The 26,258-nt window shown below is 52.5% G+C and overlaps 4 protein-coding genes across 8 annotated transcripts in view; 2 read left to right on the forward strand and 2 right to left on the reverse strand.

Moving 5' to 3' along the window:
* The window catches only part of DDX42 (DEAD-box helicase 42), a 36,858-nt gene extending 35,292 nt beyond the window's left edge, over positions 1 to 1,566 (forward strand). For both annotated transcript variants that reach the window (XM_081109169.1, XM_081109168.1), the window contains one exon: positions 41 to 1,566. In XM_081109169.1, coding sequence (XP_080965295.1) covers positions 41 to 739 — 699 coding nt within the window. In that variant the 3' untranslated portion in view covers positions 740 to 1,566. The remainder of the gene's footprint in view (positions 1 to 40) is intronic.
* On the reverse strand, positions 1,560 to 8,720 carry FTSJ3 (FtsJ RNA 2'-O-methyltransferase 3). The gene is made up of 20 exons (XM_081109170.1): positions 8,262 to 8,720; positions 7,993 to 8,098; positions 7,663 to 7,709; positions 7,465 to 7,544; positions 6,750 to 6,849; positions 6,473 to 6,667; positions 6,261 to 6,376; positions 6,039 to 6,143; positions 5,852 to 5,952; positions 5,552 to 5,632; positions 5,313 to 5,459; positions 5,034 to 5,169; positions 3,872 to 4,053; positions 3,643 to 3,766; positions 3,282 to 3,568; positions 2,941 to 3,026; positions 2,758 to 2,857; positions 2,469 to 2,652; positions 2,292 to 2,386; positions 1,560 to 2,213 (listed from the first exon to the last, which is right to left on the reverse strand). Exons 1-20 carry the CDS (start codon positions 8,326 to 8,328, stop codon positions 2,021 to 2,023), a joined length of 2,532 nt encoding a protein of 843 aa, XP_080965296.1. The 5' UTR covers positions 8,329 to 8,720; the 3' UTR covers positions 1,560 to 2,020.
* Positions 8,721 to 8,836: 116 nt separating this feature from the next.
* Positions 8,837 to 12,901, forward strand: PSMC5 (proteasome 26S subunit, ATPase 5). 4 transcript variants are annotated; one of them, XM_081109251.1, is made up of 12 exons: positions 8,837 to 8,902; positions 9,447 to 9,518; positions 10,411 to 10,480; positions 10,784 to 10,881; positions 11,047 to 11,103; positions 11,181 to 11,411; positions 11,710 to 11,836; positions 11,939 to 12,129; positions 12,229 to 12,327; positions 12,408 to 12,518; positions 12,611 to 12,697; positions 12,801 to 12,901. In XM_081109251.1, exons 1-12 carry the CDS (start codon positions 8,879 to 8,881, stop codon positions 12,852 to 12,854), a joined length of 1,221 nt encoding a protein of 406 aa, XP_080965377.1. In that variant the 5' UTR covers positions 8,837 to 8,878; the 3' UTR covers positions 12,855 to 12,901. The 4 variants fall into 4 exon arrangements, with proteins under 4 accessions (XP_080965377.1, XP_080965378.1, XP_080965376.1 ...); XM_081109252.1 differs by lacking the exon at positions 8,837 to 8,902 and adding an exon at positions 9,084 to 9,214; XM_081109250.1 differs by lacking the exon at positions 8,837 to 8,902 and adding an exon at positions 9,090 to 9,200.
* Positions 12,902 to 12,961: 60 nt separating this feature from the next.
* SMARCD2 (SWI/SNF related BAF chromatin remodeling complex subunit D2) lies at positions 12,962 to 24,495 on the reverse strand. The gene is made up of 13 exons (XM_081109249.1): positions 24,196 to 24,495; positions 19,470 to 19,654; positions 19,247 to 19,289; positions 18,974 to 19,096; positions 16,450 to 16,605; positions 15,610 to 15,705; positions 15,367 to 15,468; positions 15,084 to 15,245; positions 14,833 to 14,930; positions 14,514 to 14,649; positions 14,197 to 14,319; positions 13,972 to 14,073; positions 12,962 to 13,899 (listed from the first exon to the last, which is right to left on the reverse strand). Exons 1-13 carry the CDS (start codon positions 24,409 to 24,411, stop codon positions 13,846 to 13,848), a joined length of 1,596 nt encoding a protein of 531 aa, XP_080965375.1. The 5' UTR covers positions 24,412 to 24,495; the 3' UTR covers positions 12,962 to 13,845.
* Between the last annotated feature and the right edge of the window lie 1,763 nt (positions 24,496 to 26,258).

Genomic DNA, 26,258 nt, shown 5'->3' on the forward strand with positions numbered 1-26,258 from the left:
ACTCACCATCATAACTATTTTCGTTCTTTTTCTCTCTTAGTCACAGTACAAGAGTCACTTTGTTGCCGCCAGCTTAAGCAACCAGAAAGCTGGAAGTTCTGCTGCTGGGGCAAGTGGATGGACAAGTGCAGGGAGCTTGAATTCTGTACCATCTAATTCAGCTCAGCAGGGTCTTAACAGTCCTGATAGTTCCGTTGCTAGTGCCACCAAGGGCATCTCAGGCTTTGGCAATACTGGGAACCTCAGCAGTGCCCCGGTGACCTACCCCACTGCCGGAGCCCAGGGAGTCAACAACACAGCTTCAGGGAATAACAGCCGAGAAGGAATTGGGGGTAGCAATGGGAAGAGAGAGAGATATACTGAGAACCGGGGTGGCAGCCGTCACAGCCATGGAGAGAGTGGCAGTGGCAATCGGCATGGTGATAGCCCACGTCATGGAGACGGTGGTCGCCATGGAGATGGATACCGCTATCCAGAAAGCAGCAGCCGTCATACTGATAGCCATCGTCATGGGGAGAACAGACATGGAGGAGGTGGAGGCCGACATGGAGAGAGCCGAGGTGCAAATGATGGCCGGAATGGTGAAAGCAGGAAAGAAGGTTGTAATCGTGAGAGCAAGATGGACCCCAAGGTGGATAGCAGTAAGATGGATAAGATGGACGGCAAGACAGATAAGACAGCTGATGGTTTTGCTGTCCCCGAGCCACCCAAGCGCAAGAAAAGTCGATGGGACAGTTAGATGGTATGTGCTGAAGTGTGAAATCCTTTGTTATTTTTAGAAAGATTTTTGGTAATTAGGTGTCTCAGGGCTGGGTTGGGTGGGGCCCAAGGTGTAAGGACCCCCTTCCCTTAGTGGGTAGCTGGCCCTTGGAGACATTACCCCTTCATATGGATCGTTTTTTGGATTATTTTGGGAGGCTGCTTTGATCATAAGCAGTGAGAACTGGGAAGCTTCTTTTGGCTCTGGGTTTGTTGTAAGGGCCTTATAGGATATAAAACTCTAGGTTTATATCATGTAGTGTGTATTTTTTACTGTCAGCTTATAAACATCTATAAGGAAAAATCTTTTTCTTAGCCATGTGCCCAGGCAGTCCCTTTTAGGAGTTGGCTTCTGCAAAGCCAGTCCTTTGAGGTGTTAGGGATGTTTGGGAAGCACTTTGGTGCTTCCATACATTTGCAGGGAAGGGAGGTATCTGATTCTAAGTGGAGTTGATGCTCAGGTTTGTATCCAGCCCTGAGACAGGAAGAAGCAGCCTGTAATAGAAGCCCAGAGCCACTATTAAAAGGTGAAAGATGATCCTAAAAACAGGATTGCTCCAGGTCTGAAGTGTTGCTGAATTTAAAACCCCAACAGCTTTTAACTGTCTTCCCCTATTTCATTGTGTGTTGTTTTTTTTTAACTTGCCACAATGGTAGAAAAACCTTTTGCTGAGATGATTTTGATGATTTTTGTTCTATGTTGTTTATAAAGGAAATATACATAATTCAAATTTTGTGACTTTGTGAAGGTTTCTTTAAGATGTGCATTCTTTTCTGCTTGCTCTAGTAAATGTTTTACTACTGGGACCTGTGGATTGTCTGTCATTTCTACCTCAGGAGTCAGAACATGCTAAATAGGACTTAGAACAGTGCAGCACCTAAGTTAGCACTTAATGGGAAGGCAGAAAAGACATCTATAAGCATGGTTTTATTTAAATGTCAATGGAAGAGGATGGAGAGACCTGAGAGGTCCAGAAATAGACTAGAGTGAATGCCACCTCAACACTCAAGTTCCCTTTCATGATTTAAAAAAGTACCCTGTCTTCTTCATGGAAGGGTTGTGGAGTCCAACAGGGCACTTCGGCAGTGCTTTCACAAGAGGCAGATGTCCTCAGAGGACCGTGAGAGTTCTAGGTACCCCACACCTCACTGTCTTTTCAGATGACTGTGATGCAAGCAGGGTGCAGCTGGTACCGGAGGCTGGAGTAAACTGCAGTCGTTTCTCCATACACTGCCTTCTCAGAGGCCCTGGTGGCTCTGCTTACTTCCGCCTGTTTTTTTTCTTCTGCTCCTTCCGTTGCTGTGCTCTTTGGTCCTTCTTCATCCTTGAGTCCACCACTTTGAAATGACCTCTGACTCCAGCTGGCCGGCGCACTTTGCGGCCCACACCTTTTTTGGCTACGACATAAGTGACCTGGCGTTTCTCCTTGCCAAGCCCAGCCTTCTTGTAGAGACTGTAAATGGAAGAAACAGTTAGCTTTCTGGCACTTTTTAACCCTTATGTATCTTTGTGGGTGACCTCCCCCAATTACCTTCGAAGCTGTGCCACTTTCTCTCGTTCTGAGATGTCCACCGTGTTCACCACAGCTTCTGCTTTCTTCTTGGTTTGCTCCAGCTTCTTCAGCATCTGTGTGAGGCCCTCAGTCAGGTTAATCTCTTCCCCACCCCTGCCCCACCTACCCCTCATCTGGGGCAGCCCCAATACCTACCCTGCGTTTCTTTCTGGCTTTAGCCTCAGCCACTTTCTTGATGGGACGTGCATTAATTTCTCGCCACCGTTTCCGGTAATGCTCCACCTCCTTCTTGTCAATAGGCAACTGCCGAATCCTGTGCTGCTTTTCCTCCTGCACAAACCACTCTGGGAGCTCGCCTTCATCCTCATTAAACGTGTACCTGGGTGGAGAGGGTACAGCCCTAATGACACGCCATGCTTTGCAGAGAAGAAACCACCACTTACCCCCCACACTGGGCGACTTCTCGTGATTTTCTTCCCCTTACCGGCTGAAGGAATTGTCTATGAGGTCTCTCTTGGCCTTTTTGGAAGAGGCAATAATAGCACCTAACGCAAGGCCTTCAGGGTCCAGTATCCGATGTTTCACTACAGGGGGAGGAGAAAAGTCCAAGTTCGATTCGCAAACATCCATGGTCTCCTCCCCTCCCACTGGGTGCACACCCACTCACCTGGGTCCTCAATAGGCACTATCTCAAACCCATCATCCTCTGACTTGGGCCCACGGCTTCGCTTCTTACCAAGGCGTGGTTCCCAGCTGCAGAAGAGAAGAACCATGTGTCCACCATCACTCCACATCACTCAGACCCACTCCCACCTCGCCTCAACCCGGGTTCCCATTTAAGACTACATGGATAACTTCCAGAAATCCTACCATGGCTGTACCAGTTAAATCAGAATAATCAGTATTTTTAAAACTCAATCTACAGGCAAGGTTGAAAACACCCAACTTAGAGAAACGGTTAGAACCACTGCTTCATTGTCCCTTCTCCCATCAGCTGCAACCACTCACCTCTCTTCTTCCTCACTGCTGCTACTGTCACTGTCCGAGCTGTCATCTTTCTCCCCACCCCCAGGGCCAGTGGCAGCCTCTGTCCCTGGTGGAGCCTGTGTCTCCTTAAGGGCCTCATCCGGGCACTGGGAAGGTTTTCTCTCTGTCTTCAAACCAGAAGGTGGTGGTGGTGGTGGTGGTGGTGGTGGCAGCTGCGACTGCCCCTTCCGGCGGCTCTCATACAACAGCTGGGCCTGACGGATCTCCAGAGCCTCGTCAGCATCATCCTCAATCCCACTGAAGCCATCCTGTGATAGGGGAAATCCTCAGGTATCCTTCAGCGAATGCCAATTCTGAGTCTTGACCCCTAGCCTCTTCTTACCTTTGAGAACCACAGGCTGGCTTGTTCTTCCTGCAGGACCCCCTTTTCCTCCAAAGGCACCAGCAATGGGTTCTCTTCTTCATCCTCCTCCCCTTTATCATCTCTTGCTTTAGCAAATCGTACACTGTAGCCCCAAGGAAAGTGGGTTAGTGGGCCAGTACCCTGGAGAACTCACACCCCTCCCCACCCAGTGCCTTTGGCAACACCTGCAGACCAGCCCCCACCTTACCACTTTTGGTCCTTTAGACTCTGAGGATCTCTGACCCCTGCCAGCTCCTCTGGATCCAGGTCACTATCCAGAGATGTATCATCATCATCCTCACCATCTGACACATAGATGTCATCTCTTGGCAGCTCGGACACAAACATGTCTGCAGCACTCATATCTCCTTGTGTTACCTCCTCTAACAACTAAAGTTTGACAGAGAAACAGATCGAGGGTACTTAAAAGAACATACTGCTTTTTTTGTGTCCATTATCTTAGTTTCAGCAAACACATTATCTCCTTTTACAGACATGGAAGTGATGGGGCTGTCAAAACCATCCCATTCCAAACCAGATCACTCATCTGTTCCACTCAGCAGTCTCATCTTCAACGGTAGCAAAAATAGGTTTATGGAAAAGTATCCATAGCCTATATAGCATCACATTTTAAAATATTCTAACACATTTTCTCTAAAAACATTACCTCAAGAAAAAGGTTCTCCGTCACCTTCTGAGAATGATATAATGTACGAATTTTGTTTCCACTGAATAAAGGAGCCCAGGCAACATTTTTATTTACCCCCAAGCCCTAGTAGGTAGGTTCTATTCTCTTTTACAGATGAGGGAACTGAGGCAAAACATGGATAAATGGTAGTCTGCTCCAGAACCACTACACTTTCCTGTACAACAAAGATCTGGATCCCATTCCCACACAAAAGCCACAAATTGCCTGTGACACTGCTTTTATTTAAAAGTCAAATTCCCTGTATTCACCATCCAGCAGCCAAGTGCGCCAAGGTGCTACCTTGGTCTCGGTGAACTGAGGAGTGTTGCTCCCCTCCGAGGGAAGCGCTCCATCACCGCGCTGGTAACCCAGTTACCCTGACTGCACCTACCAGAAACAGCTTCTTGAAAAGAGTGCCTCTTGGTTCTATTTTTACATATGTGATACACACATATATAATATTCTTATAGTATTCACAAATCTTCCTAATTTCATGTTATGTTTATGTTTCTTCCTGGCCTTTGAAACATTCACTCCTCACCGAGTCATATATTTATGGGTGGACACAGCAGCCATGAGCGGGGATCATGCAGCACACTTAAGAAAATGTTTAATCCCCGATCCCCTTCCAAATACACAAACAGATCCTCTGGTCTCCTCAAACTGTTCCAACCCGCCTCACCTGGTGACCCCGGATGGTGCGCAGGGAGAACATGCCAGTCTCCCCCTCATCTGCGATGGAAACCCCGGGAAGATCCATCTTCAGCTCCACACGCTCCCGCTGCTTTCTCTGCTCACGCAGCAACTTCTTTTTCTTCCTGAGGGGACAGTTGGAGGAATTATACCTGCCCAGCTCTGAAAATTGCTCAACCATTTCCTCATTCTCTTCCTCCATCCCCACACAGAAACTCTGTGGGAGGTGAGGGGGGCAGTTCCCCAAACTCTTCCCTGCTCTCCTCACCTCTTTAATTCTGCCACCTCCTGGGCCTTCATCTCTGCCAGGGTCCGATTCAATTGTTCCTCCTCTTCCTCCTCCTTGGAGAGCTGCCTCGGGGTCCCAGCTGTTGAGTCCTCTTCATCACCTTCCTCCTCCTCTCCTGAGCTGAGGCTGACAAAACAGCCCAAGGAGTTTGGTTATTTCCTAGACACCCCGCCCCCAACACCCAGTCAACATCGACTGTGCTTCAGCTCCCTCCTCACCTGATGTCCAACGCCTTTGCTTGCTCTTTCAGCTTCTTGGCTACATATCGCCGAAGCTTCGTTCTCCAGTTCAGTAGGGACCTGTTCCAGAAATACCATTACAGACCTTCAATCTCCCTTTGTCCCTGCTTCCTCCTCTGTCATAGGCCCACACCCCAAATTTCCTATTTGAGTCACAAATCCTAGGGCTCAGGTTCCCAGCCCAAACCTCTAGCAAACAGCATTCTGTTCTGAGATCAACATCATGGCCTTCAAAGGCCTTTCCCTGCCTTTGGCACCTACACCACCCTCACATCATACCTAAGCTCCTTGCGCCCCAGCACTTTGATATCCTGACAGCACACCCGTATATCCTCAGTGGTAGCTGGATGCTGTGCCAACTCATCATCATCTAGTGAAATCTGTTTGGAAGAAGGGAAAGGAGTTGGGAAACATTCAGGCCATGTTTCTGAGGCTCCCTTCACCCTCTCCCTAGTCTGGGACTCACTTCACTGGCTTTGGAGAGGAAATCAACCGGATTGGCAGCTCGGAGGAAGTCAGTGACTGAGGTACGATGATAGAGAGTGAGGTCACCCTCAGCATAGCCTTCAGCCTTAGGGAGGGAAATAAAGAAGGTTGAGTGGTTCCTTATGTGGTGTCTATTGGACCCATCAGGCCCAATCTCCCCAGAGATCCAGGACCTGAGAGTGACCACATTACTCAAACACACCTTTGGTTTCTTCTTAGTCACTAATTCAGTAACTGTCTTGGCCTGAACTTCAACCTCCTTGAAGGCAAATTTTGGGTCAAAGAATTTACTGTCAACCTTGTCAGGAGCCAGGTATCCTAAGATGATAGGATATATAAGAAAGTGTTAAAAAAAAAAAAGTGTGCTTTGGTAGTTAAGAAACGAGTCACAAGAAAGATGTGGTGCCCACTCACCTTGGCAGACTACAAAGATCTCTGCAGATTCATGGCGAGAGGCCTGGGGCTTGGTGGCCTGGACATGGCGGAACAGCTGCTGGAAGATCCATAGCAGGGGCTGATAGTCACGGGAACGGAAAACCTTTGTGATGAAGCAGCCACCACGGGCCAGGAAATCACAAGCCAAACGGAGAGCCATCAGTGTCAAATGGGCTGTGGGAGAGAGAGGATTAGCCGAGGACCAATGCAGCCTGAAAGGGCATGCCCACCTCCACCATCTCCACGCCCCTGGCACCTTGTGAGTAAGCGTCATGGACCCAGCTAGCCCCGACATTGGGGGCCCCATCATTGAGCACAACGTCCACTTTCCAGGTCTTCAGCTCCTTCCTCAAGGCCTACAAAAGAGAGAAGGGGTTATAGCAACAGAAACACAGGAATAGCTACAGAAGGAGGAGTCCCTAATTCAGTCATTTGTCCACCCAATCATTTGTTGAGTGCCCATCAAAGGCCAAATACTGTGCCTGGCACAGGGGATAGATATAACACGTCTGCCAGGGTGGTGTGGCTCAGTGGTTGAGCTCAACCTATGAACCATAATGTCACAGTTCAATTCCCCGTCAGGGCACATGCCCAGGTTGCGGGCTCCATCCTCCATGTGGGGTGTGTGGGAGGCAACCAATCAATGATTCTCCCTCACCATTGATGTTTCTCTCTCTCTTTCCCTCTCCCTCTCTGAAATTTAAAAAAAAAAAAAAGGAAAGAATACTAGTGAACCTTCCTGGAAATAACGTCACTGAAATCTCCACACTTCTTCCAATTTCAAACACCTCATTCCTGACCAAATAAAGGCGGGAGTGCACGAGGCATATCCCAGGCTTACAGACATCATGCAAACACTGCCCAAGGCACAGTAAACATGAAAAGTCTCGCCTTCAGAAAATTTGGGTGAGAGGAGGACCCAGGTGGATGTTTGCATAGAAAGGGGACAGGAAGAGAGAGATTCTTATCACCTGCCTACAGCGTTCCGTTGTGATGTCCTCTTGGAGTGTCACCACATTGGGAAGAGGCTTGATTGGTACCAGATCCACCCCTGGAAGAAGTCAGGTCAGAGTATTCCAAAAGGTTGCCTCAAGCATGAAGAAAGGAAATGTAGAGCACACCACCTTGTACTCCCACCCCTAAAGCACCATTGAACCACTGTCACTCACCCACAATAAGACTTGATACAGGCATAAACTTGGCAGCCACCTGCAGCCTATGAAAGAATAAAGATTAAAATACGCAGGACTATCTATTCCTTCCCAACCCTTGACAATATAAACCCTCCTTCGTGTTAGAAGGAGCCCTGCCAAGTGCAGTGGCCCGAGCACGTCCTGTGTACACGTTCCAAACCTCTGCAGTGCACGTTCTGGGGAGTAAGAAGCTGAGGCTGGTATTACTGTATCCCCCTCACTCCCCCAATGCAGCTCTCAGTCATCCCAGGCCGGATGGAGCCCAGAAACCAGCCGCCAGGAGTGACGGGTGCGGGAGTTACGCACCATCCCCCCGGCGCAGCACACAGGTCCAGCAGGGCTCGGGCTTTCTGCAGGAATTGAAAGCGACGGTTCAGCTGAATCAGCTTGAAGGCAGAGCGGGAACGATAACCTGGGGGCGTCAACAAAATCAAGTCCACGAGGTGCTTTCCCGGCGGGATTTCTGCGGCCTCACAACCCGCTGTCTCTTTTGCGAGAAAAACTCAATGTTCGGAAAGGGGGGCGAACCCGACAAGTCGCCCGTCTAGCTCGCGGAAGGCGCGACTGTGGCTCACCTGTCTCCTTTGCCAAGTGATAGAACTTGTCCCGCCGGCTCTTCCCGACTTTGCCCTTCTTGCCCATGGTGGGCCGGGGGAGTGTCACTCAACCTGGGGAGAAAGGAGAAACCGGACGTCCCTTCCCGGAGCGCTAGACTCCGCTCGCCGTAGCAATCACACTCTGCGCCTTGCTCCACATCACTCGCTGCCAACACGGATTCCACAACTCCAGGAGCAGCACATGGAGGCAGCAACGTACTTCCGCTTCCGCTTGCGTAGCACGCGTCCCCGGCTCCACGTTTTCTGTCACTTGGAGCGTGGCCCCAAAAAGTATTTTACTCTGTCGCCAGGTTTTATATAAACTGTAGGTTGGGACCAAGAGAGTAGACCACGTGAACTAACACCGAGTTTCTAGAGACATTTAGGAGTTGTGTGCCCTCCCAAAGCTCCCGGCCTCTCGTAGCGGCGCTGACCTCCGGTCCCTCAGGGCCCTTGTTATTTGTTATCATTCCCGCGCGCACCCGGCCCAATGACCCGGAAGCACTCTCTGCCCCGGTTTCCGGCTCCGAGTCCCTGCTTCTGCGCCTGCGCGCCGAGGCGGCTGGGATGCCGGCGATCTCCACTACAGAAGAAAGATGGCGGTTGATGGGCCAGAGCAGGTATGTGGCGGCGGCGGCGGCTGGGCGGGGGCCAGGGCTGGCTGCGGAGCAGGAGTGATCCGAGGTGGGCCGCCGGCTGGGGCAAGAGGTCGGTGGGTCGGGGGTGGGTGGTCCAATGCAGATCGGGCCATGCCTGGGACCGGATGTGCTGTGTCAGCGCAGCCCCCGGGGGGTCAGGGCCGGGCCGGGAGAGAAGACACGGCGGAGGCGGAGTGACATGAGCGATGGGAGCGGGAACGGGCCCGTCTGCGAGTCGCAGGAGACAGGAAACGCGTCCATCCTCCCGGCTCCGCCTGTGGTAATAGCACCCGGGTTGGTAAAGCGCCGGGCTCGGGACAAAGCGCTCCGTGCGTGTCTGTCGTCTCTGGGTCGTTACGGTTCCTATGAGGGAGGCGGCATTCGCATTCTGCTTTTAGTTTAGTCATGGGGTCAGGGAGGGCTCTGAAATGCGGGAAGAGTTAGAGCCCACATCTGAAGCCTCCGTCCAGGCTGGAAGTGGCTTGGCTATGTAGCCTGTTGTTTAATAATTACACTGTGTCATCAGATGGAGCTGGAAGAGGGGAAGGCAGGCAGTGGACTCCGCCAATATTATCTGTCCAAGATTGAAGAACTCCAGGTGAGACGGGCTCCAGGGGGACAGAGGGAGCTGGCAGGGGGATAAATGGTTGAGGAATTTCAACAATCCGTACAGTCCCACTGGGGCCAGTGGGAGAATAGTTTGTTACACATCTTCCAGAGTCAAACAGAGGAGGCCGTTCCTTTGGGTAGACGCCTGATGGAGAGGATTTCACATAAAAGGGAGGACACAGGCTCAGGAGCTGAGGTTTATCAGATGGGGGTTGGGGTAGAGTGAGTGCAAGGGGAGACAGAATTGAGTCTGGACATTGCTGACACCAGGGGACTGAATGAAAAGGAATTGGCAACACAGTGCTCTTGCCTAAAGAGGGAGCGGGGACCACAGAAATAAGGAGAATAACGAATACGCATTGGATGGAGGAAAGCCATCGGGAGTTTCTAAACTCCAGGTACATTTGTAGGTATTGTATATGGGTTTCATTTTTGAAATGCACTTGTGATTTCATACAACAGTCCTGAAAAGAGGCATGGTGTAGTGATGCTGTGCCCACTTGCTGTTGGTAACAGAACTAGATGTTTTAAATGGCTCTGCCTAGCAGTTACTTGGCAGCAGGAGGGCTAGAACTTAGGCTTCTGACTCAGAGATCTTCCCACTGGAGCATGTTGATATGCCCTGCAAGAAATTGTCTGCATGAGCCAGTTGTACTGTTGCCCCATTAGGGTTTGTTCTTCCTGGACCAGTGTTAGACAAGCAGCCTTTTTTGATCAGAGGGACTGCTGGAGGACAGGCCAAGGCCATTAGCATCCTGGTGAATCTGAAACCTGCAGATGCTTGTCCTCTTCCTCACTCAGTTCATACCAGCCTGAGGGTCTTGACCAAGATCTTAACCTCCTACTTTTTTCTGCCTCTTGAAACTTCTTGTCCTCCGCAGCTGATTGTGAATGATAAGAGCCAAAATCTCCGGAGGTTGCAGGCACAGAGAAATGAGCTTAATGCAAAAGGTGAGGGGAAGGGAAGAGGGAAGGTTGGCTGTGGGCAGTTGGTCTGACTTCTGACTGTTCAGATCTCCTTGAATTACCTTCACATTGGTGCTTTTTTCTCCCAGTCCATGGATATGGCTTGCAATGTTATATAGTTATTCACATGCACATCTCTTTCCAAGCCCCATAGCAACCCCCTTAAATAGAATTGGTATTTTCTTTTTGTGGCTTTCCCTTCCAAATGTGCTTAGTTCCTGGGTATTGAATTATCGGGGAGGGAACACCAAAGAAGCTGGGTGACCACTATGTCTGTTTCCCATCCAGTTCGCCTGTTGCGGGAGGAGCTACAGCTGTTGCAGGAGCAGGGCTCCTATGTGGGGGAAGTAGTCCGTGCCATGGATAAGAAGAAAGTGTTGGTTAAGGTAAAGGCAGCATCACCCCAGGGACCATCCGCTGCATTCCCATACCTTTGTGTGTAGCCTTCCAAGGACAGCATTCTGTCACATTATTCTAGGACTTATGGGTCTCCCTGGGGGAGGTTGGTGGTTTGGTGATGTCAGGAAAAGTCATGAGTCCTGTTTCTTTAGGTGCATCCTGAGGGCAAGTTTGTTGTAGACGTGGACAAGAACATCGACATCAATGATGTGAGTGCAGCAGATGAGATGGGAGTTTGGGTCAGTTTTCTCCACACAGCTTCCTGAAAGTCTCTCCCCTCTCCCAGGTGACACCCAACTGCCGGGTGGCTCTAAGAAATGACAGCTACACTCTGCACAAGATCCTGCCCAACAAGGTAGACCCACTGGTGTCACTGATGATGGTGGAGAAGGTGCCAGATTCCACTTATGAGATGATTGGTGGACTGGACAAGCAGATCAAGGAGATCAAAGAAGTCATCGAGCTGCCTGTTAAGCATCCTGAACTCTTTGAAGCACTGGGCATTGCACAGCCTAAGGTGAGAAGTAGGGCTTCTGTGGGAGGGCCATGCTGTTCCTCCTCACCTGTCCCAGGCCAGGCTGGGTGCAGGGTTTGGGGAGGGATAAGTTGGCCCTCCCCACTCAAGAGGGCTGGGGGAGAGATACTATCAGGACACTGAGGAGGTTTGGATAGAAACACCAGAAGGGACCTTGACATTCATTCTTTTGTATCTCTTAAGCTTCTAGTATGGGATCCAGCACAGAGCAAGCAGTATGTGTTCATTGAATGAAACATGGGGCTGGCTTTCTGCCCTGAGACCTGCTGTTTCCCTCTAGGGAGTGCTGCTGTATGGACCCCCAGGCACTGGGAAGACACTATTGGCCCGGGCTGTAGCTCATCATACAGACTGTACCTTTATTCGTGTCTCTGGCTCTGAATTGGTACAAAAATTCATCGGGGAAGGTAACTGTGGCTAGAAACATGAAAACCAAGCAGAAGGAGGGGGAGTGGCGTAGGGTAAGGGTTGGGAACTCAACTCCTAATGCCAGCTTGGCCTCGGCACAGGGGCAAGAATGGTGAGGGAGCTGTTTGTCATGGCACGAGAACACGCTCCATCTATCATCTTCATGGATGAAATTGACTCCATCGGCTCCTCGCGGCTGGAGGGGGGTTCTGGGGGGGACAGTGAAGTGCAGCGTACCATGCTGGAGCTGCTCAACCAGCTGGATGGCTTTGAGGCCACCAAGAATATCAAGGTGAGGTGGTGTTAGAGATGGGAGGAGCTGAGGGAAGGCCATGGGTGAGGTGCAACCTGGGGAGGAGCCTAACTGATGCCACACCCCTTCTCCACTCAGGTTATCATGGCTACTAATAGGATTGACATCCTGGACTCGGCTTTGCTTCGCCCAGGGCGCATTGACAGAAAAATTGAATTCCCACCCCCTAATGAGGAGGTTTGTGATGGGCAGTGCTGGGCATGGATCTGGCTGAGGGGGTAGACAGTGGGGCTCAAGGTTTTTCCTCTCATCTCTAGGCTCGCCTGGACATTTTGAAGATTCATTCTCGAAAAATGAACCTGACCCGGGGGATCAACCTGAGAAAAATTGCTGAGCTCATGCCAGGAGCATCAGGGGCTGAAGTGAAGGTAATCGGCAGGCCCAGGAAAAGGAAGGGGCAGAGGCAGGAAGCTCTGGGTTCAAGGACACAGCAACAGCCTGTCTTCCTTTCCCTGCTCAGGGTGTGTGCACGGAAGCTGGCATGTATGCCCTACGGGAACGGCGAGTCCATGTCACCCAGGAGGACTTCGAGATGGCGGTAGCCAAGGTACAGGTCTCCATCTTTTCTGCCTTTGCTGACGGTGGCTCTAGAGCAGTGGGGATAGGGCCTGTGTTCACCCAGTTGGTAACTTAATGTTTTCTCTCTGCAGGTCATGCAGAAGGATAGTGAGAAAAACATGTCCATCAAGAAGCTATGGAAGTGAGGTGGATGGTCCGTGTAGATCCTCAAATAAAGCTCTGCAGGACAAGACCTTTAGGACTTCGGTTTATTAATGAGTGGCCGCACTGTTCAATGACCAGGTCTGGGCACCACCAATAAACAAGGATTTATTTGGAAATTTCCAAACCTGCCAGAAGTGGCACTTTCCAAGCCCTAGGCCCACCCTTCTTACCAAGCTCCAAATGGCAATGAGTTCCCCCTCCCCCCTGCCCTCCAAGCACACACACCCATGCCTCAGGCCAAGCCAGAGAACGGGAGTGTCCCCTTCCTCTAGGAGGCTTTATAGCCCTGGGCCCAAGAGCTAGAGTGGCAGCCCTCTGGCATCCCAGGAGATGATGGCGGCCAGAGCCGCTTGCATAGATTGAGGAAAGAAAATAGGGAGGAGGCACCAAACAGGGCTCCCTGAAAAACCCCAACTTGCCCCCTGTACAAAAAAGTGGCTCCCACATAGAAGAACCTGCTCCCCAAATAGTGCAAATACCCAAAGAAAAGGAAAAAGCCAGCAGCAAGGCTGGGCTGGTTGGAATGGCAAAGAACTTTGGTTTAGAAAGGGTAGGAAGAGTGAGCTGAGTCTCTCTTCCTTGCCCAGCTCCCCAGAGCCAGCTAGGGCACTTGCCCCAAGGGGGAGTCTGTAAACAAGCAAAGCCAATGGCCTTTGGTTCTGAACCTTCTCCCTTACAATGGCAAAGCCAGGCCCCCAGTAGTCCTAGTGGGCCTGCCTGCAGGGAGCAGAGGCATTTATTGTGAACCCAATTAAAGCCAACGCGTAAAGTAAGTAATAAGGCTTTGGGGACCAAGCAACAAGGAATCCTACTGCTACATTTATGAAACTAACGCTGGGAAGCTGAGGGTAACAGGACAAACCCTCACCCTGCTCCTTATCCTATGTGTCTGCAGCCTCAGATGGTGGTCCCTTCCAGGCTGAGAAGGGAATGATGCCTGGGCTGGGAAGAAAGGAAGGGATCCCTGAGCAGTTAGGTCAGGCGAATTCCCAGCACCTGTTCCAGTTCCTGCCTTCGCTGCTGCACCTGGAAGAGAGACCAACAGCTCAGGCTTCTGCTGCTCACAACCACAGGAGGGCAAACAGGGCAGAGTCTCACCTTGGCAAAGATATGCCTCCCCACTGCTTCCTGGGCCCAGGGCTGGTGGTAGAAAGCAGCTCGTCTCTCCTCCTCAGGATTCCCAATCACATCAGTGATGATCTGCAAAGAGCCAGGAAAAAGTGGTAGCAAAATTCCCACTCCTGTGCCCCTGGAATCAATAGTGATGCGGATAAAACCACCCAGAGTTTAACCTGGTCTCATCACCAGGAAAGAGGACCACACCTTGAGGTCTCGGCGCTGGGAACGGAGCCATTCCTGGATGAAGTCCTGGGGGTCAGTGCTAAAGCTGAGCATGAAATCCCTCTGGGTCTTCAGCTGGTTGATGGACTCGATGGTCTCATGGATCTGGGGGGGAGGGGTGTGTATATATATGTGTCAGACTGGCCCCCACTTCTAAGGGGTCTATTTCCAGACCTAACCACAAAGGACTTGGACAGAAATCCTATCCCAAGGTGCTACATGTATAGAAATGCCCAAGAGAATGCCCACCCCCAACTTGGGCCCCAGAGGAGGTGAGGGGGGAGGTGCAGAGGGCCAACCTTGACATCGAGGGAGGCAATCTCCTGCTGATTGGTGGTAGAGGCCAGGAAATTGCTCATCTGGGCCTTGAGTGGGTCATCCACCTCCACATCAATGTCATAACAGGCTGTCTTCTTCTGGTCATTAGGGTCCACGCTGTAGGCAGCACGCAGGAAGGGAAGGATGAGTACATAGCAGTATCCATCCCACCCACCTGGGCCAAACCTACACACACTTGGGGAGCAAGAAACCAGACCTGCTGCTTCTCTTTAGATCAATCCAAAGGTAAATTGCTCTTTGCTCTTAGAAGAGCCTTCCCAGTGCCCTCTTCCCACTGACCTAATGACATGGTTGATAACAATGGGGTCTGGATGCTGCAGCAAGCCCGCCAGCTTCATGGGAATCTCGGAGAATCGGAGACGACCACAACTGAAGATCTAGAGAGAGTACCAAAGGTGCCTTTCAGGGCACGGAGGGAAGCGGGTCCTCGCAGGGAGAATGTGAAGAATGCGGCCAAGAGCTAGCTCAATGGGGCTCTGGGACAACAGGCAACGCAGGGGCTGCAAGACCAGGAGGAGTTCCCAGCTAACCTGGCGGAAGTAACGGTTGCAGTTGATGTACTCGCGCTCATGCCCATCCTGCAGCTGGTTGTGTTTGATGTAAAGCCACAGGGCCTGCATGATGGCGGCCCTTGTCTGTGTGTGCACTCCCAGCAGCCTTGCCAGTCGGGGGTCCAACTTGTACTGAGGAGGCTGGGGATAGAAGGAAGTCAAAGGAGGGGTTCTTGTGAAAAACCAAAGCCACAGAATAGGGCAGGGACAGGAAGGGTTTACAATAAACCTGCCCCTGTCCCTGAGACATGGCCCCAGTCACCTGATGATCCAGCATGAGCAGGAGGGTACACTTGACATTGAGGTCTCCAGGCCGTTTCACCTGGAAGCCATCCGTTTCCTGGGTGGTGGGCATCCGATGCCACTGGCAGGGAGGAAGGGAGCACAGTTCATCACCAAGGGGTGGGCATGAACATACACTCGGCCCTCTCCAAGGGGACCGAGCCTATTTCTCTGTGCACCTGGCACATCAGCCTGTGCTCCCATGCCCCAGGTCCACTCTCACCTCCACCAGGTGGTTGTCAGGCCCATACAGCTCCTTGTCTAGCTCAATGACGAGGCTCTTAAAGAATGAAGAGAACTTCCTCTTCTGTTTGCTAGGCTGGGGAGGGAAAGGGGTGAGATGGGAGTGCTGCTGAGCTGTCAAAGCTAAGCTATGCTAAGCCCCCAAAAGAGGAATACTGTTTCAGCCCTGAAGTTCATGGTACTGAGGATTCTTAGGCCCTGAAGGAAGCAGGGAAGAGTGAATGACTGGAAGTAGGAAAAGGACTCTCTGTGCAGCCCCACTGTTAGCCAACATAGGATTTTTAATTAAAAAAGGGACACCCTAACTGGCTTGGCTCAGTGGATAGAGCGTCAGCCTGTGGACTGAAGGGTCCTGGGTTTGATTCCAGCCAAGGGCACATGCCCAGGTTGCGGGCTCGATCCCCAGTGGGGTCATGCAGGAGGCAGCCAATCAATAATTCTCTCTCATCATTGATGTTTCTATCTCTCTCTCCCTCTCCCTTGCTCTCTGAAATCAGTAAAAGAAATATATATATGTGTGTGTGTGTGTGTGTGTGTGTGTGTATGTGTGTGTATACATATATATATATTTTTTTATTTTATTTTATTTTTTTTAAAAAAGGGAACCCCTTCAAGACACTTTACTGTCACCTGTAGGAGAACTGTCGTAATAACCATACAAATCTTCCAACCTCTGACTGGCTTGGCCCAGTGCAAAGCTTGACCGGGAGCACTGCCCTTTCCCTCAGGTAGGACTTCCCAGAATTGCCCAAGTGGCTGGCCCCAGTCTTAAAATCCACACAGGCCATGTCCTCTCCAGACAGCTTCTTTCCCAACTCACATCATCCAGGAGTTTTCCTTCCACTCGGAGTTCCCAGGAAGCCACCTTGTCCCCTGATGGGGTTCCCCCAGGGGTCCCTGCAGTTCCTGCACTGTCACCTTCCGCTTTGCTGGGACTGAACGTATTGGAAATGTAGATCCGCAGCTTTCGTTTTTGCTGAAAAGAAGAAGACAGAGGTGGACCAACATGTTAGAAAACAATGCTACCCCTGTCTTCCCATCTGAGCTCATTCAACATCAATACTGAGTGGCAGCTATGGGCCAGCACCTTGTTAGGCTCCTTATCTTGGCCTTCAAGGGACTTCCAGTTTTATGGGGGAACAGATGCACTATCCACAGTTCCAACACTGTGGAATCAGTGGACACACAAGGTGCTATCAGGCAAATCAGAAGCCTCCAGCTCTTAGCTACACTAATAAAAGACAAAGATGCTAATTGACTACCTTCGCTATGCCCTAAGCCATGCCCACCAGCAATCAGAGTGACTATATGCAAATTAACCCAACCAAGATGGCAGCCAGCAGTCACGGAGCTGGAGCAAGCAGGAGACTTGGTTGCCTGGGCAATGGAGGAAGCCAAGCTTCCTGCCTGCCCTGAGCCGGCTGTGGCCTCCGCTCATGGCAACAGTTTCATTTATAGAAGACAAATAAATCCCAGATACCTGCTTCCAGCCAGCCTCCACTTGGAGCTTGGGTGCCTGGGGTTGTGACCAGCCTGCAAACAGCCATCAGCCCCTCACCCAGGATGGCCACACCCTCATGGGGTGAGGATCCCCGCTGGGGAGCTTAGCCAGCCTGAAAACGGCCCTCAGCTCCTCACTCAGGCTGGCCAGGCACCCCAGCAGGAACCCCCACCCTAAAGGGGCTGTGGCCAACCTGCAAACAGCCATCAGCCCCTCACCCAGGCTGGCCAGGCACTCCTATATAATAAAAGGATAATATGCAAATTGACCCTAACAGCAGAACGACTGGGAATGACTGGTCACTATGACACACACTGACCACCAGGGGGCAGATACTCAATGCAGGAGCTGATCCCTGGTGATCAGTGCGCTCCCACAGGGGGAGCTCTGCTCAGCCACAAGCCAGGCTGCCGGCTGCCAGTACAGTGGTGGTGGGAGCCTCTCCCACCTCCTCAGCAGCGCTAAGGATGTCTGACTGCAGCTTAGGCCTAATCCCCCAGGGAGCGGGCCTAAACCAGCAGGTGGTCATCTCCCAAGGGGTCCCAGACTGTGAGAGGCACAAGCTGGGCTGAGGAGGCGCCCCCCCCCCCCCCCACAGCGTGCACAAATTTTTTGTCCCCAGGCCTCTAGTTTTAAATAAAACTCATCACAGCCCCAAAACATTCTCACCTCCTAGAAAGCCTTCACCATTCAGGGGACTGTGCTAGATTATTATAAAAAGAAAGAGGAAGAAGAAGAAAAAGAACAGCTCTAGGGATGGGTAAGGAGAGAAGAATTATCCTAATCCTCCAGTTTTACCTTTCAAACTTCTGACCATGATCAACATGATTTTCATTTTATTTACTTTTTTTAACTTTTAAAAAAAGTATACCCCTAACCAGTTTGGCTCAGTGGATAGAGCATTGGTCTGTGGACTCAAGGGTTGCATGTTCGATTCCGGTCAAGGGCATGTACCTTGGTTGTGAGCACATACCCAGTAGGGAGTGTGCAGGAAGAAGCTGATCAATGTTTCTCTCTCATCGATGATTCTAACTCTCTATCCCTCTCCCCTTCTCTCTGTAAAAAATCAATAAAATATTTAAAAATAAAGTATATATTTTTTATTGATTTCAGAGAGGAAGGGAGAGGGAAAGAGAGATGAAACATCAATCATGAGAGAGAATCATTGATCAGCTGCCTCCTGCATGCCCCCAACTGGGGATCGAGCCCGAAACCTGGGCATGTGCCCTTGATCAGAATCGAACTCAGGACCCTTCAGTCCACAGGCCAACATTCTATCTGCTGAGCCAAACCGGCTAGGGCAGTGGTCGGCAAACTGCGGCTCGCAAGCCACATGTGGCTCTTTGGCCCCTTGAGTGTGGCTCTTCCATAAAATACCAACTTCTGCGCATGGGCCACGAAGTTTCAATTGCACTGTATGTGCACGCCCACACGTGGTATTCTGTGGAAGAGCCACACTCAAGGGGCCAAAGAGCCACATGTGGCTCACGAGCCGCAGTTTGCCGACCACTGGGCTAGGGCAACATGATTTACATTTTAAATCATGACCCAGAATCCACACACATCTATATAAACACCTGAAACAAAAATGTTATGAATAATACCTCTACTACTCTGGTAAGTACTTTACTATGGAGAATTATTTTAATTTCTACTATTTTATATTTCATAAAAAACATGCTGGTCCCACCACATTAACTGAGTTCATGTTCCACTAAAGGCTGCATCCGTAGTGAAAAATCCTGCTCTACTCATCACAGACCCTCACTTAGCCCCCAAAAAACCAGGCCGAGGAGAGGCAGAGAGCGTGGGAAGGCCCAGGATTAGCCAGGGCTGCACACACCGTTAGAGGCTTTTTGATGGCCTCCTGGATCTCCATCCGCTTGCGAGCAATGGTCTGGTCCAGCTTCCGCTCAAAAGCCAAGAGGTCCATGTACGCCTGAGACTCTGGGACAAGCTCCCGAATCTGGAGGAAGGGGGAAGGAATTCATCCGTTATTTCAGCTGCAGCTCTGGCTCTTTCTTCTCTCCCTTCCCCATCGCAGGGCTGGGGGAGATTGACTCCATCCATAGCCAGCCATTGGGTGAGCCCCCTAGGCCCCTCCCAACATACTCACTCGCTGAGGTAGAACCTTATCTGCCATCTTCCTCCTCTTTAACCTGGGGAGGACAGAAACTCAATTAACAGGTCAATGGTCCAAAAGACCCCCAACCCCATCCATCCCTCCAGTCCCCCAGGAGAACAAGGAGCCTTCCTCAGTCATAGCAGTTCTTAGGACGGAGGAAAGCCTTCTGTTGCCACTACAGCTGTGCGAGGTAGAGTGGGAAAGACAGGCTTACCCCCGGCGCTGGGCAGGCATCGGGGGCTGGGCCTGGGGCACAAGCAGGCGTTTTCGGAATGGGTCCATCATGGTGGGTGGCATGCCAGGTCGAAGTGGAGTAGCTGTACCAAATGGGGAGCCCGTAGGGGGTCCCACCTGCAAGCCAGCCATGGGCATCCGGCTCCCTGGTGACATGCCCGGCCGCTGGGGGAAGTGAGCCAAAGGGGGTGCACAGGTCAGTGGCAGGGCCCTATGAGGCCCAGAGCCCAACCCCTCCATCCCTGTCCTCGGCCAGGTCCAGCCCTGAACAGCACACCGCAGAGGCCAGGCTGAAGTGCCAGAAACAAAGGGAAGCAGGCGTCTGATAGCAGAAGTGTAAACCACACCTGCCCCGCCCCTTCAACCGCCCTGGCAGCTGTGCCAGCGAATGAGGCCTGCAGAGCCCGGGGGTGGGAGGAGAATCCTGCCTGCAGAGGGAAAGGCCTGGGGGAGTTTTCAGGGCCTAATGCCACCTTCCAGCCCCAGCAGGCTATGCCCCTGCTCCTTGGGACTAGCCAGCTTCAAGGCACTCGTAAGGCCCTCAGATGGTCCAACCAAGCATTCCCATCCTAGGATGGAGAAGCACAGCACAGGAGCCCGGGGGTGGTGTCATAGCCAAGCAGCAGGGTGCAGTGTGTGGTATGAGCAGGCTGAACGGGCAGAGCCTTTAAACCCATCCCGTTGCCAGCCTGGTGCTGTGCCTGAGGGGAGAAAGAAGTTCAATAGGCTGGCAAGGCCATCAGGCAGCAGCACTCCAGGTAAGCAAGCTGCAACAGGATGGCTTGGACATGTCTCAATTGGTGGGGGTGGCCGCAGCACAGTATGGAAACATCTGGTCACCATATGGCCCCTACTCACAACCCAGAACTGGACTCTTCGCTCACCTCCCTACTGCCCAGCCCCCAACCCCCTATACCAGAAGATCCCAAAGGGAAGCTGTGGCTCATGGGAGACAGAGCAGCTGACACCTGGACTCTGCCTATGTCCACACACCACCTGGCTCATAAGCCCTCACAGTCCCAACCTGGAGAATGGAGATAAGATTATCCTGGGACACAAGGGACAGAGTCATAGGGGCAGCAGAGGAATCTGGGTGACAGAAATGACTTCTTTAGAAGTTGTAGGCTTTCCCAGAGGTCCAGCTCCCCAACATTTGTGGAGCCCATCCAGGAGTAACCAACCCTCTTCCCACCTCCCTTCCCATAGCTGCTATCTGCAAGGCCCGTTTGGCAGCTCTGCCTCACACACAGGCCCTGGCAGCTTCACAGGGCTGGCCCCAGGGCCCAGATTATGCAACCAGCACAACCAGCCAACCAAGCCAAGCCGGTGGGGACTCGCACCAACTCAAAGGACCCCTGCCCCAGAATCATGGAGATGAGATTCTTCCCCCCATCTCTTCATCTAGCACAAAATCCATGTTCTCACCACAGAGGGTCAGATTCTTGACCAGATGGAGAGATGGAGAGAAACATGAACCGAAAGAATGGGGAAGGGAAGAGTAGGTAGGGGTGGGAAGGAAGCATTTGGGAGAATGGAGAGTTAACCATGGGGGTGGGGTGAGTGCTCTGGGGCCTCGGGATTCCTGCCATAAGTCTCTCCTCATCAGAGAGATTTTCATCTGAGCTGCTGAAAGGCAAAAGACAGCCGTTTCTCTGCCTTAATGAGCCATGGCCAGGGATTGCAGAAAAAAAGTCAGTGTGACCACAGCTGTAAGCCCAGCCCCCGGACATCCCAGATATGTTTTTCCCACTCAGTGCCTGATCCGAAGGGGAGGAACAACTGAGGCAATGAAACCAGCCGAGTGCGAGCCAGGCCCCTGTGCTCCTCACTAGGGCGTTCACAAAACCTCTGCAGCACCACCCCTCCCGGGCAGGTGCTCGGGTAACTCAAAGTTCCAAGACAAGGCAGCACAGGCAGGCCTAGAGGAGGCCCCTCCCAGACATCTGCTCCAGACTTCCCAGGCGCAGAGCCCCCAGCGCACCCCAGGCCCCCGGCTTCCTCCAGGAGGGGGAAGGGGCCCAGGGGAGGGCTGCTTATTCATGAAATCCCAGCCTGGCCCTGCCAAGCTCCACCAGTAACTCTTCCTCTTCCAAAAAACAACCCAAGGATTATAAAAAAGGAAAAAGAATGCAACCCAGAACTTTCAAGTTCCCTAACTCCCCACCTGCAGCAGGGCTAGGAAGGTCTAGCTCAGTGCCCTGAGCCCCAGAAGCGCGAGGTGAACTCCTGGCCCTGTAGCCTCGCACCAACCCACATTCTAAGCTTTATTGTACCTCCACCACCCAGGAGCAGGACTGGGCCTGATGCTGCTCCCGCCAGGCCTCCAGAAAGCATGTTCAGCCCTGCCTCAAAGCTGGTGGCTGGGCCTACGGGCCTAGAAGAAGACATCCCCCTCCACAAGTGAAAACTATTTTAAACTCTCTGGAGTGAACACAGCAATGTGTTTCTTTGTTGTCTGCATTAAGCTCCTCAGCTGCGAGCTTGGCTATCTGTGATCCACAGCTAGGACCACGCCTGGAGGAAGGTGGGTCATCACTTCCCTTCTTTCAATAGGCTCCCTTGTTGCTCACCTTGGGCCCTGAAATCTTCGCTCTTCCAGCTCACCTCATGTGCCCTAACAGACAGGACCCCCCTTGCTTCTCAGATCTCAAGTCCCTTCTCCTTGAGCACACACCTGGACTTGGTAAGAGGCCAAACACGACCCTCCTTCAATTCAGGCAGAGAGAACTGGGTCTTCCCTCCCATCAACCTCTACTGCCTCCCCCTGGAAAAGGACGAGCTGGTGGGATGGGCAGCCCAGGGAAGCAGAGACTCAGCGCCTTCCCCGTGAGCCTCACCCCTGTTCCCACCCCCAGCAGCCTGAGGCTACCTGAACAGCCTGCTCAGTCTTGCCACTGGCTCAAGGTCACTCCCTACGTCAGTGATGGCGAACCTATGACACGCGTGTCAGAGGTGACACGCGAACTCATTTTTTTTGGTTGATTTTTCTTTGTTAAATGGCATTTAAATATATAAAATAAGTATCAAAAATATAAGTCTTTGTTTTATTATGGTTGCAAATATCAAAAAATTTCTATATGTGACACGGCACCAGAGTTAAGTTAGGTTTTTTCAAAATGCTGACACGCCGAGCTAAAAGGTTCGCCATCACTGGCCTACGGGTTGCTGTGGAATCCATCCTCTCAGGGGCTCTCCCCAAAGCCCATTTCCCATGGGTTGCAAGCTGAGGAACTGGAGAGGCTCCTATCATCCCTCAGATCCTTCTCGGGCCAAAGGCCCATAGGAGGGCTCCCAGGCCAGGGCTCAGCTAGCTGGCCCAGGGCTGGAATGACTGATGGAGGCATCCCTTCGGGGCACCTTGGGCCCATGAATCCCCATGGGGAAGAGCAAGATGAGAAAGACAGACCGCAGCTGGAGTCCAGACCAGGTCTGTCTCTGTCAGAAAAACCCTTTGTTTTTCTTTTGTTGTTTTTTTAGAGGGAGCAGGGAGAATGAGTGGTAAGAGGGGAAAATCACTCTTCCCAGGTAAGCATCTCTTCAGAAAGTGGGGCCCAGGGCTCCTGGGGAGACATGCGTACCCTATTCGATGAGGACCCATTTCGAGGACCTCCACCTGGGGACTTAAAGGAAGACTAGAAGCCCCGGCTTCCTTCTTTCCCTCAAACTTGCCAGGAGCCAGCGCCAAGTGGCACATGGGTCGGAATATGGCATTGCTAGAACGTAAAGGCTAAATAAAAGTGGCGCGGGGACAGGAAACAAGGATGGGTGCAATCCCCACGCGTTGTGGGACAACCAGAAACAACGGCTGGGGGGCTGATGAATCCCACCAGCAGAGTCAGGCTCAGTTCCTCACACAGCCTCCCAGCCTCTGCCTCTCAATGGCCTTTGAAGCTGCAACCTGAGACGCTCTCTTCCAAGCCAAGCCCCAAAGGGCTCTGGATAGAACCCTTTGAAGCAACTCTCCCAGGACCCTCCAGCCCCAGAGCAGCAGGGCTCGGTGGAGCCTCTCTGCTCCTCCAAACAAATCAACTGCTGGACACTGCGACACCGGGCAGAACGCCAGCACGAGAGTCTGCCCAGAATGGGCCGGGCTGTGTCCTCCTTCAGGCCTGGCCACCACTGTCTCTGGTCCAACTCAGAGTCATCCCGTGGAAGGCCTCCTGGGCCTGACCCAGGGGTCGACTCGCCACGGCACAGGCCGAAATCCCCCGGCCCCATCCTGGGCCTCCGGTGCCCGTGGGAAGCCAGGCGCTGCCTCCTCGTGAGCAGCTGGGAGCCATCTCAGACTGGCTAGGACCCTGCCAGTTCCCAGCTACAAACAACAGTTCAGACTTGGAGTGGGACCGAGGCCAACTGCAGGGGAACCCTGGTTTCTCGGTGGGGGCCCTTTTTCAAAACTTTCGGATCACTTCCTAGGACCCGCCCCCACCCTCCCCCCAGCACCTACACTATTTCTCAGCCCACCCGCCCACAACTCCTCCATCTCTCAGCTACTCAGAATCCCCTCCACCCTCTCAGCCTGACCCCTAAGTGCTCCCCCACCACCTCGCCGATTCCGAGGGCCCCTGGCCGCCTTGCCCTCCACTTTGTCCCGTGCGTTCCACATGCAGGGCCCCTGTACCTCCAGTCCAGGAGGTCGCCCCAGAACCCCCTCCCGTACCCTGACACCCGCGTGCTCGCGGCGCCGCCCGCCCATCCCTGCTCACCTGGTACTGCGCCGCGGGGCCCGCGGGGCCCATGGGGCGGAAGGCAGCGGCCCCCGGGCCCCCCACGCCTCCTGCCGGCCCCGGCCCTCGGAGCGCCGGTCCGGGCAGCATGCCGGGTCCGGCAGGCGGAGGCGGCGCTCCCAGAGCCGCGGCAACCGCACCGCCGCCGGGACTCAGCGGGGGCAGCGGGAACCCGCCCGCGCCACGGCCAGACATCACTCCGTCCCGTCCGGCGATGCAGCGATCCGGACTCCGGGCTCCGCGCCGAGTCCGCTCCGCGATCCGTGCTCCGGGACTTTCCGCTCTAAATTCCGGTTCTGGTGTTTGTTGATCCGGGTTCCGGGATTTCCTAACCCAAGTTCGCGAGTTCCTCACAGACTGGTTTGGGGCAGGGCCGGTCCTGATTCCGGTCCGGCCCGGAAAGTCCTAGATCCGGGATCTGCTACAGGCCGGCCTGCCTCCCCCGGCCTCCGGAGGTTTGGCCGCCGGAGTCCAGTTAACCCAGAGGCGGCAACTCACTCCCCGCTCCGTCCAACCCAGCCCGGCGCTAGGCCCCGCCCACACCCGGCAGCCCAATGCGGGGATGCCTCCTCAAATCCCGCCCCTCGCGAGACCCGCCCCCAACAGGCACGGCTCCTAACCGCCGGCTCCAGGGCCCTGCCCACATCCCTTGGGCCGGCCCTTCGCGGGAGGGGCGGGGGCGGAAGCTGCGCCAGGAAGCGCCCAGCAAGGTGCGGGTCATAGGTCGAAGTTCACCTAGGGCTTCAACAGAGGGTAGTTGCTGCTCTCTCCTCGGTGCACGCTACTCGCCGAGAGACCTGGCCACCACACTCCCCGGAATAGTTTTGTCAAGTCTCTACATTTTCAGCATTAAAGATTCAACGTAGAGCTGCGCTCAGGGGCAGAACTGCCACCAGCTTAACTTTCTTTAAAAGTCCGCGTTGGCTCAGACCTGCCACGGGACCTGGGCTGCCTCAGACCCGATCCAGCTGTGTGAAGGGTGGACCTGGCCAAGCGCCGGCTTCTTATCGCATTTTTGTTCATGTGGCTCCGTTTCAGTTGAAGGAAGACGAGTACTAACTCCACAGGAAATGTTTCTAGGCGAAGGAATTTTATTATGACAAAACTCCCTGCAGTTAAGTAAGGTCTTTCTCGAGGATTTATAGCACCTAATTTTCAAAAATTAAATACCTTTTCAGAAACCACTGCCCTGTCTCAGAAGGTATTCAAAATAAAGTGCGTCAGCTATGCCTGGGAGCCTACCCTCTTGGCTGGTGGTACGGGTTTTTCTTCCCATGATACAGACCAGTGCTGCTTAAACCGTAATGAATATAAGAAACATCTGGGACTCTTGTCAGAAATACAGATTATGACTCAGTAGGCTTGGGGTCTGGAGTAGGGCTCAAGTTTCTGCATTTCTAACAAGCTTTTAGATTGAACGTCCCAGTCCCTCCCATGAACTATAAGGTTCTGCAGGACCTGGCTCCTGCTTACCTCCTCCGGCTCATTTTAAATCTCTGCCTTTGGCTCTCAGAGTCAGTCTAGAGCAGTGGTTCTCAACCGTCCTAATGCCGCGACCCTTTAATACAGTTCCTCATGTTGTGGCGACCCCCAATTTCATTGTTACAAATTGAACATAATTAAAGCATAGTGATTAATCACAAAAACAATATGTAATTATATATGTGTTTTTCGATGGTCTTAGGTGACCCCTGTGAAAGGGTCCTTCCACCCCCAAAGGGGTCGCGACCCACAGGTTGAGAACCGCTGGTCTAGAGATTCTTATGACAATTTCCCAAACTACTAAGCCCCTTCCCACCACAAAACCTCTCCACCCTCAGCTCTTCCTTAACTTTTCTCCTCTCTCCCTTTATTACTTCCACCAAGTGATGATCCCATTATATAATTACTTGTTTAAATATTTTTTTAAAATCAATTTCAGAGAGGAAGGGTGAGGGAGAGAGAGAAACATCAATGATGATAATCATCAGCTGCCTCCTGCACGCCCCCTACTGGGGATCAAGCCCGGTAACACAGGCATGTGCCTTTGACGGGAATCGAAC

Source organism: Myotis nattereri (assembly GCF_964212035.1).
Source record: "Myotis nattereri genome assembly, chromosome: 16".
Taxonomy (NCBI): domain Eukaryota; kingdom Metazoa; phylum Chordata; class Mammalia; order Chiroptera; family Vespertilionidae; genus Myotis; species Myotis nattereri.